At 53.1% G+C, this 10,275-nt stretch overlaps 1 protein-coding gene across 5 annotated transcripts in view; it reads left to right on the forward strand.

Annotated features, from left to right (window-relative positions):
* CCDC88C (coiled-coil domain containing 88C) overlaps positions 1–10,275 on the forward strand; it is a 150,101-nt gene that overhangs the window by 77,615 nt on the left and 62,211 nt on the right. For all 5 annotated transcript variants that reach the window (XM_032287622.1, XM_032287624.1, XM_032287627.1 and 2 more), the window contains 4 exons: positions 1,776–1,916; positions 2,334–2,518; positions 3,206–3,287; positions 3,608–3,766. In XM_032287622.1, the coding sequence (XP_032143513.1) occupies positions 1,776–1,916; positions 2,334–2,518; positions 3,206–3,287; positions 3,608–3,766 (567 nt within the window). The remainder of the gene's footprint in view (positions 1–1,775; positions 1,917–2,333; positions 2,519–3,205; positions 3,288–3,607; positions 3,767–10,275) is intronic.

Consider the following 10,275-nt stretch of genomic DNA (forward strand, 5'->3'; position numbering starts at 1 on the left):
AGTGGAGGGGGGGATCCCCTGGCCTTTGAGGCCTGGCCTTCCCGGCCCTTTGTCATTGATGTTGGCAGAGGTGGTATCAGCTAAGGAGGCGGACACCCTGGGGGGCAGTATCCAGGTGGAAATTTACTTTCCTGACCTCCACTTCCACACTGCTTCCAAAATAATCATTGTGTGCTTTAATGACCTTAGGGGAACGGGTTCAGCAGTCAGTGTCCTTGTACAGATGAGATTGGTACATGAAGAGGGCTTGTGTGCCCAGGAGCTGCTGTGTGACTGGCAGAGGCAGCTGAGCATAGACACCCCGGCTAGATACTGGGAGAGGATATAGCTGGGCCTCCCGGCTTCTGCTGCTGGCTGGGGCTGTGGGGCCCGGGCTTCAGAATTAGCTGCGTGCTTTTTAAAAATTTGGGTTCTGGGCCCCATGAGAGACCCACTGAGTCAGACTCAGTGGGAGGAGGGGCATAAACATTTAAATTAAAGCTCAGTGAGTGGCTGTGGTGCAGCCAGGCTGAGCCCCTGAAGCCCAGCCACACCACCCTTTATACAGGCCCTGAGATGTCCAAGGACTTTCCCCAGCATCGGGTCTGGGGCAGGCCTAGAACTGGTTGGCCTCTCACTCCCGTGCCCTTGGGTGCTCTCAATCATGGGATAAGATTTCTCCTAATTCTCAGAGATCACCAGTATCCAAACTTGTCCTTTTCAGGTGGGGAGAGGTAAGAAGACGATGTGTCTTCAAATTCTGAGAAATTGAAGTGCCCTTGTTGACAGGGCCCTGTCTGCTTTTTGTTTTATGGGTTTGTTTTTTCTTTAGAGACAGGGTCTCTCCCTATCACCCAGGCTGGAGTGCAGTGGTGCAATCATAGCTCTCTGCAACCTCAAACTTCTGGGCTCAAGTGATCCTCCTGCCTCAACCTCTCAAGTAGCTGGGACCACAGGTGCATGCCACCTCGTCTGGCTAATTTTTAAATTTTTTGTAGAGATAGGGTCTTATTCTGTTGCCCAAGCTGGGTTTGTTTTTTTTGTTTACCTCCGTTGACTGCTCTGAATGAAGACTTCTTTGGGCGTGTTTCAGAGTTTTTGTGTTCCTCTTTTCAGGCCTGAGCGCTATAGTATTTTTCTTCCAAAATTGAGAGAAGAGCTCGAAAGAGAGCCTGTCTCCTGTGGCACATCTGCGGTGCGTGTCGAGAGGCTGTTCATGTAGGCGGAGCTGTGCGTCTCCACTCCCTGGCCAGGGAAAGAGGCACAAAGAGTCTGTCTTCTGTAGCCCCATAGGAATGAGATGCACCCTTTCCTGAAAATTGATGATGAATAGTGCCAGAAAACAACCCAGGATTGCTGTGCACACAATATTCTTACATAAGATTAATGTTGCTGCTCTGTTGGCCTAGATTTTGCAAAGTAACATACGGTCCCTCTCCTCACCCTCTCACCCTGAAGCTTACGTTTGTAAGCTTTGTGTTCTGCACAGATGTCACTCCGATGAAGACATCTTATCCCAGGACCTTTTAGGGACAGAATTGTAAGGAGTGCTTTCTGGTCCTCTTTGAAAATAGGCATCCTCTTTGACCCGGTTCCGAAAGCGGAAGTGGTTTGTATGAACAGGGCTCTGCTGAGGGTTTGGCCGCACTTGCGTAGGGCACCCTTTTGCTGGCCACAGTAGATTTCTCACTGAGGGATTAGTAAGGTTGATTGGAAGGAGATGCTGTTTGTAGTGTGAGGGAAGTGGGCGCCTGTCTCTGCCGCCCCCTGCAGTGCCCTGCCGTGTGTGCCCGCAGGTGACTCACAACCAGGAGAACGTGTTTGACCTGCAGTGGCTGGAGCTGCCCGACGTGGCCCCGGAGGAGCTGGAGGCCCTCTCCAGGAGCATGGTGCTCCACCTGCGGAGGCTCATCGACCAGCGGGACGAGTGCACCGAGGTGCTTCTGCGGGTCGGCAGCCCGGGCACCCTGGGAAGGGGCTCCGGTTCCTCCTCCTCCTCTCACTTCATCTTCAGCCTGGACACCTCTTGGTCCTGCTGCTGAGGGTCTGGTGGGGGTGGGATGTGCGAGCTTTGCCTGGTTATGGCCCCTGCAGTGCACGGTCACCTCCGGCCTGTGGGAGGATACAGCCATCAGGATGTAGAGCTTGGGGCCCCTCCTCATTCATACACGCCCTTTAGTTTCACTAAGAATTTCACCTCTTTGCAAAACCTACGTCACTCTTCCCTCACCTTCCTCCTGGTTTCTTAGTCTGCGCTGAGATCTCTGTCTTCGGGTGGTTTCTTGTTCGAGCTCAGGCGCTGCGCTGCTTAACCCTCCTTGTTCTCCATCCCCTCTCCGCCCACTCGGCTGCAGCTGATCGTGGACCTCACTCAGGAGCGGGACTACCTGCAAGCGCAGCACCCACCCAGCCCGGTCAAGTCCTCCAGTGCCGACTCCACTCCCAGCCCTACCAGCAGCCTCTCCAGCGAGGACAAGCAGCACTTGGCCGTGGAGCTGGCTGACACCAAGGCCAGGCTGCGACGCATCAGGCAGGAGTTGTGAGTCCCCGGCTGCTTCTCCTCCCTTTGTGTGTGTTACAGATATGTTTCTAGTGTACCGCCCACTCCCATGTGTGGTGCTGCCAACGGCACAGTTCTGACGTGCGCCCTGGAGTCAGCTGGGATCTGCCCTGAGCTCACTCTTTGACCTCAGACTAGCTGCCTCCCCTTCCGAGGCCTGCATGGGAAGGGAGGGGTTCTTCCCGGTCTCAGTGTTCGCCCCAGTCCAGACATTGCAGGTTGTCCGCAGAAGCAGCCTCCAGGCCGTGCTCAGCTCCAGTTTAGGGCCTAAACGACCATACCTAGTGTGTTTTCTTGGCTGGAGGGAGGAGGTGCACCTCTTTCCTCCCAGTCTGGTGAGCCTCTTCGCCCACGTTTCCTGCAGCTGGTGGATGTCACCTGGCCGGTGGGGTGGTATAGCTCTCCCAGGGGTCTCCTTACCTGCCCTATACACTTGGAGGGAGACCTGAGTGGCGGATGGACATAGTTTGAGGGTTGGTGTTGCAAACTTAGAAAAGAATTTTGAGTCAGTAACATTTTTGCAGGCCCTATAAGCAGATCGCCTCCCCACTGCCCAAATCCCAGGTCGTTTCCTTTTCCCACTGGCCTTAGGAAGTGGCAGCCTGCTCCAGGGCTGCCTGTTGAGGAAGCTGCCTCCCACACTCTTCCTCCTTACCGCCTCTGCAGGGAGGAGAAGACAGAGCAGCTCGTGGACACCAGGCACGAGGTGGACCAGCTGGTGCTGGAGCTGCAGAAAGTCAAGCAGGAGGTGAGTTGGGAGACTGAGCCTGTGTGTCTGGGGGGTGGCAGGGCTGGAGTGTCCAGTAATGGAGCCCCGAGGGTCAGGAGCACAACAACAGCGATTTTAAGCCACCCAAGAGCCACTTGGCCTGAGCACGGGGATGATTCTGTTTCTTAGTGACAGCAGGTGGAGACCCCATGTGGTGGCGTGCACATGGAGGTCCCCGGCCACCAGGAGCCAACTTGTTCCGGGCCGTCGTGAAGACACTATGCGTGAGGGCATTGGCCTTTCTGGCCTCCCTAGAGGATGCCCTAAGCTAGCTTCTCCTGCCTTTGTCCACCTTCCAGAACATCCAGCTAGCGGCAGATGCCCGTTCTGCTCGTGCCTATCGAGATGAGCTGGACTCCCTGCGGGAGAAGGCGAACCGCGTAGAGAGGCTGGAGCTGGAGCTGACCCGCTGCAAGGAGAAGCTGCATGATGTGGACTTCTACAAGGCCCGCATGGAGGTAAGCGCCCTCGCTGCGAGGCCCTAGACGGGGCCGCTGGAATGTCCTCAGATTCAGACTGACCTGTCCTTGGAGGGTTGGGGGAGCAGAGCCACAGCTGTCTCAGCAGATGCTTCCCTGGCACCTCAGCCTGCCTGGGTTTCCCAGGGCCTTCTTACTCCTCTTCATCTCACAGTCAGTAGGGGAGGGGAAGGAGTGTCACTGATGGATGTAAAGCAGTGATTCCTTCCTCCTGCCCCCACCTCATGCCCTTCTGATCTCCTTCTGTCCGGGTGCATCTTTTTAAAGACTTCATGCAATTTCTGTGGCTAATTTGCTAAAACTCGATTTCCTCATCTGTGGGGATGATGAGGAACTGGGCACAGCGGCTCACGCCTGTAATCCCAGCACTTTAGGAGACCAAGGTGGGAGGATTGCTTGAGGCCGGGAGTTTGAGATCAGCCTGGGCAATGAAGCAAGACTCTGTCTCTACAAAAATGTAAAAAAGTTTAGCCAGGCATAGTGGCATACACTTGTAGTCCCAGCTACTCAGGAGGCGGAGGCAGGAAGATCGCTTGAACCTGGGATTAGCTGCAGTGAGCTATGGCTGCACTGTTGCACTCCAGCCTGGCGACAGAGAGGAACCCTGTCCCTAAAAATAAGACAGGAATACTGTTACGGCTCTTTGAGGTTTCAAAGGTGAAAGGGCCAAAGCAGCTATAGAGTAACCGGTGTTGGGCAAGCCCCACAGTAGGCGTCAGCCAGTGGAGGCTGCTCTAGCCATCTTTTTAAAAAATTATTATTATTTTTTCTGGGGTACATGTGCAAATCATGCAGGATTGTTGCATAGGTACATACATGGCAATGTGGTTTGCTGCCTCCACCCCTCTGTCACCTATATCTGGCATTTCTCCCCATGTTGTCCCTCCCCTAGTCCCCCCCAACAGACCCCAGTGTGTGATGCCCCCCTCCCTGTGTCCATGTGTTTATTTTAAATCTTATCAAGATTCTGGGAAAATGCAGGTGAAGGGGTCAAGGCTACATGGAGACCCAGACCCAGGTGAGGTCTCTGATGCGTTGACCACTCACCCTGACAATCTCATCTCAGTAGCAGCTTCCAGGAGCCTCTTTTCTGAGGATTTGGGAATTTTTCCCATTGCCTTTCTAAGGGCGGGGGGAGCTGGAGGCAGTTAGAAAACGTGAGTCGGGTGAAATCAGAATACCAGCACACACCGAGTGGACTTGTTCAAGGCTAAGAAATAATCCTGACGTCTCTACAACCAACCAGAAGGCTTCTCAGGCGACCGAAGGCAGAGTACAGTATTGCCTTCTTCCTGCCCTGGAGCTGGTTGGTTCAATGGGGAAGGCTGTGGGCCCAGGAGTTCGAGTGCTCTGTGCTGCAGCTGGGTCCTGCAGGCCCTAGGGCTGGGCGAGGGGGGTTGGCAAGGCTGGGCGAAGGCCTGTCTGTTCCTCAGCCCCACCCAGAGAGTGTCCCCTGAGGAATGTGAGCCACACGGTAAGGCACCTTACCCGCTGCTGAGAAGGCATCCTGGATGCTGTGCAAAGCCAGCCTGGACCTGAGCAACAGGCAGAGAGGGTAGACCAGTTCTCAGCTTTGTCCTGGAGATGGGCCACTGGCTCTGTGGGTTATAAGAGGCATGAAACCCCTGCGCAGATGGGCTTCAGGACATGGGAAGCTTCCGAGAGCTGTATCGCTTACCGGAAATGCCCCGGTTGGGGGGGCTGGGGACTGTCATGCACAAACCGCTACCTCGGCAGCTCCTCCTACCCATGGGGGACCTCATCCATGGATGGAACGTGACTCCCACGTCTCACCCCGTACCCTGATTGACAGAGGAGGGTGGGTTTGGGAATCCCGTCTCTGTGTTCGTTCCTGGCCTCTTGGGAGCATCCTCCCTCAGTCACACAGATGGGTCTGCCCAGCGCCCGCCCACGTGGTAACTGAGCCTTGCACCAGGAGCAGAGGATCTAGAAACACGCCGTGCCCTGTGCACCAGGGAGCGCTCGGAGTTTAGAAAGGTTTCCATGTTCTCCAGTGTTATGCCTCTGTGAAGTGACAGCGGTTATTTTGCACACTAACAACTTTCATAGTGGGAAATTACCACTGAAATGGTGCCTTAGATTTCATAGTCATTTTAATAATCACAAGAGAAAGAGAAACAGTGTCTGTCTGCGTGAGACATTTACCCAGTGATGAGTAGTGACGCACACGTGGGTTTGCAGATGAGCCGCCAGTGCAGGTGATGACCTGGGCATGCTCGATCGAGTCCAGGCCACTGTTGAGAGGAGTGCGTTGTACCTCCTCAGATGCCCACAGTGTCAGGACTCAGATAAACGGTGGAGGACAGAGGGCACTTGTCCTTAGATTGGAGTAGTCACAGCAGACTTGCAAACTACCTGTAGTCCTCATAGGGTGCTTAGAACAATTTGGAATTCCCTCCCTTGTCCCTTTTCCAGACTTGAAACCTTCCTGTTTGAGTGACTTTGCCTCCTTTATGCAGTGACATTCATTGAGCAGCGTGGATATAGTCATGGAGGAGACAGCTGGACACACAGGGATTAGCCTTTGGGTAGGGAAGCAGGCGGGCAGGCACATGGTTAGGACGCAGCATCGTCAGTGCTATGCTGGGGTCAGAGGGGTGCCTCACCCACACCTGGGCTGGGGCCACGGAAGGCCTTTGCTGGGGTGGGTGCTATTGAAAGTGAAGCCTGAAATAGCTGGGACTTAACCAAGGAGGGAGAGCCAGGCCGAGGGAGGAGCAAAGGCCTGGAAACTGGAGAATGCAGCGGGCAGGAGACACCTGAGGCCAGGGCCACATGGTCCTGAATGGACCGTGAGAAGTGAGGCTGGAAGGGCTCTCAGGGCCGAGCCATGGAAGGTGTGTGGTGGGCATCGTGCCCATCAAGCATTTTCATGAGGTGGGTGATGTGGGGGGTTTCAGAACTTTTGTGCATTCAGGCCACGTGGACCCAGGTCTGGCCGATGCATGAGCCCCGGTCTCTCCCAGTGTTTCCCCAAGTCCCACTGGATGAGGATCCTTGGCCCAGGAGTTTGGTTTGTGTCCTCGTGGGCGTGTTCTCAGCATCTAGAGCAGTTCCTGGCCCCTGGGAGGTGTTGGAGAGATGCTTACTGAGTGAGCGTATCTGGGGCTGGCTTTGGGCAGTGCTGCATTTGCTGCATTTGCAGAACTGGTGGTGGCTGCCATGCTTCGTTGGAGCCTCCACCTTCTCAGACACCTGCAGAAGCCGTGTGGGAGCATGGGCCTCTCGGAGCGGCCCTCCCCGCTGAGCACGCAGGTGTGTGTTGGAGTTAACTTGGAATCCAGCTCAGAGACCTGGAGCTGAGCTGCTTTGAGATGGGAGCCAGGTACCCTCTGAACCCTGCTGGGGTTGAGGTGAACCCTTGCCCCCAGGGATAGATGCCTGGGCCAGTCACTCCCGCCACTGCTGAGTGGGCTTCATGTCAAGGCCCAGCGCTACCTTAATGCACAGGTGACTTTGATGGGCCCTGGCAGCCCTGCCTATAATCCCAACACTTTGGGAGGACAAGAGAGGCAGATCTCTTGAGCCCAGGGGTTAGAGACCAGCCCTGGCAACATGGCAAAACCCCATCTCTACAAAAAAATACCAGAATTTTAGCCGAGTCTGCTGGCAGGTACTTGTGGTCCCAACTCTTGGGAGTCTGAGGTGGGAGGGAGGATTCCTTGAGCCCTGGAGGAGGCCGAGATTGTGGTGAGCTGTGAGCTGAGATTGTGCCACTGCACTCCAGCCTGGGCAACAGAGTGAGACCCTCTCTCAAAGGCATCTGTGAATTGAGGTTGACCTGCAAGTGGTAAAACGTTAGATTAGAAAAGACCCAAATATGGCCGGGCACGGAGGCTCACACCTGTAATCCCAGCACTTTGGGAGGCCAAGGTGGGTGGATCAGGTCAAGTGATTGAGACCATCCTGGCCAACGTGGTGAAACCCCGTCTCTACTAAAAATACAAAAAAAATTAGCTGGGCATGGTGGCGTGCGCCTGTGGTCCCAGCTACCCGGGAGGCTGAGGCAGGAGAATTGCTTAAACCTGGGAGGCAGAGGTTGCAGTGAGCCGAGATCACGCCACTGCACTCCAGCCTGGCTCCTGGCGACACGGCGAGACTCTATCTCAGGAAAAAAAAAAAAAAAAACCCAAGTACAAGGTATGTTTATTCAGAAAATAGGTTATTGAGATGGACAGATGGATGATGGGTGTGTGATAAAGCACATGTAATGAAAATTCTAATTGCAGCATCGAGGTGGTGCGTGTATGGGGTGTGTGATACAATTATTTTGACCTTTCAGGAAATTTTATATTTTTCATAATAAATGTTAGTGTTGAAAGAGGTATTCCAAATAAAAGGTCAGCGGGACAGCAGGCACTTTGCCTAAGCTCACACCTGGTCAGCCACATCCATTGTGAAACAGTTAAAAATACTGATCAGCTTAAAGCTGTGAAGCAGCTTCCCCTGAGTCTCAGCTCTTCATTTCTCAGTTTCTCAAGATGTGGTCTGTGTCTTTCTATATCAGGATCAGCTGAGGGTTCGTGTTTGAAATGTAGATTCCGGCCAGGCGCTGTGGCTCACGCCCGTAATCACAGCACTTCAAGAGGCCAGGGTGGGTGGATCACGAGGTCATGAGTTTGAGACTAGCCTGGCCAACATGGTGAAACCCCATCTTGACTAAAAGTAGAAAAAAATTAGCCGGGCATGGTGGCACCTGCCTGTCATCTGAGCTACTTGGGAGGCTGAGGCAGGAGAATCTCCTGAATCTGGGAGGCAGAGATTGCAGTGAGCCGAGATTGCACCATTGCACTCCAGCCTCCAGCCTGGGCGACAGAGTGAATACTCCGTCTCAGAATAAATAAATAAACTTTACTTTTAAAAAGTTAATATGTATATTATAGGAAACTGAAAAAGACAAGCAAAGAACAAAGTCCTCCACGATCCCAAGCGGTTCACAGTTTGCCGTGTCCTTCTGGGTCCCGTGTGTTCACACAGCATCGTGTCACATGGTTGAGAGTGTGCAGTCTGTGTGAGGCTTTTTCACACATCATGAATATTTACCAATTCGAAATCCCCGAGCTGTATGAGTATTTCGATAGCCAAAAATACGCTACGCCAACTCAATCTGTTAGGGAAAAGTGTAATCCTGCCTTTCTTTGGACATAGATTTCATAGAAGACAAAAATGGCAACAGGCTTCTAGATAAAAGTATTGGCAGAGTAAACGTTAAAATACTATATTCCCTTAAGGCTCAGTTTAAAATAAGACATAAAGCAACAGAGTATACTAAGTGTATGTTTTGAGGAGAATTCATTAGCAGATCTATATCATTAAGATATTAGCAAGAAGGTATGTTTCCATTGAATTACTTAATGTATTCCTATAGTGCAGCCAAAAGAGAATGCACATACGTCAGTGGCTGTCATCCAAATGTAAATATGAACACATCTGCGCGTGTCTCTCCCTTTTTACTTCTTGGATTCCTCCCAAGCTGGAGGACTGCGGTTGCAGAAGAACAGAGTGCTTTTTTTTTTTTTTTTTTTCCCCTGAGGCTCCTCACTCCTGGATTCCCTCCGGAACGGGGGAGGGTTTGCGGAGCCAAGGGCCAGTGTGTGGGCGGAGTGTGGCCCAGAGGGTTTTTGTGTGGACCTTGAGCCCCAGCAGGCGGGACTCTGTCTTACCTGACTGCATATACACAGAGCCTGGCACACATAAGGCACTTGGTAATCACGCCACCCTTTGCTCTGCAATTAAAAGGGCTGCTGTCTGGGGAGGAGGGAAGGAAACGAATCAAGTTTTTCGTCTCCTTGGGATTGGAGACAGGGCTGTTAGGTGAGATGAGCAGGAGAGCAGAGGGGTCACTGTGTTCGTGCCAGCTCGAATTGGTTTGGCACTTGCAGGGACAGTGGGACAGACTGGTGCCTGGGTCTGCCCAGGCAGGCCGCCTGTCTAACCCGGAAAGCACATCAGTACACATCACCGAGGAGAGAGCACGCCCTGCCACTTGGGAGGACAAGATAAAGGACCCGGGCTTCGGGGCGAGGGCAGATTAATTTTGGTTATAAAAGCAAGGATCACAAATGTACATGGTTTGTTTTCAAAAGTCTGGCAGCTATTTTTACTACTAGCCTAGCTTACATAAGAAGTGAAACAACAAAATGAAGAGCAAAGTAGGCATCTCTCGGTCCAGGAGGAAGCGTGCTGGTGGGCGGGGGTGTCTCTGACTTCCCTCTGCAAACAGTAGTTCTGTTCAGTGCTGTGCAGGGCATGGGGATTGCCCTCAGGGCTGCATGGGAGGAGGACGAAGGAAGAGAACTGGAAAGCTCTTTCCCCATATTTTAAAATTGGCTGAAAGATTCTACTGCAGGCCAAGGGCAGATACATAAATGCTGTGTGCATCCTGAGTGGAGTGGATGTGGCCTTTCTTTCCCAGGGAAAGAGGCCTAGCTGGGCACAGTCTATACCTGGGGCAGAGGCCTAGCTGG

Source organism: Sapajus apella, unplaced genomic scaffold, assembly GCF_009761245.1.
Source record: "Sapajus apella isolate SASKATOON/1434 unplaced genomic scaffold, GSC_monkey_1.0 scaffold20, whole genome shotgun sequence".
In the NCBI taxonomy this organism is placed as follows: domain Eukaryota; kingdom Metazoa; phylum Chordata; class Mammalia; order Primates; family Cebidae; genus Sapajus; species Sapajus apella.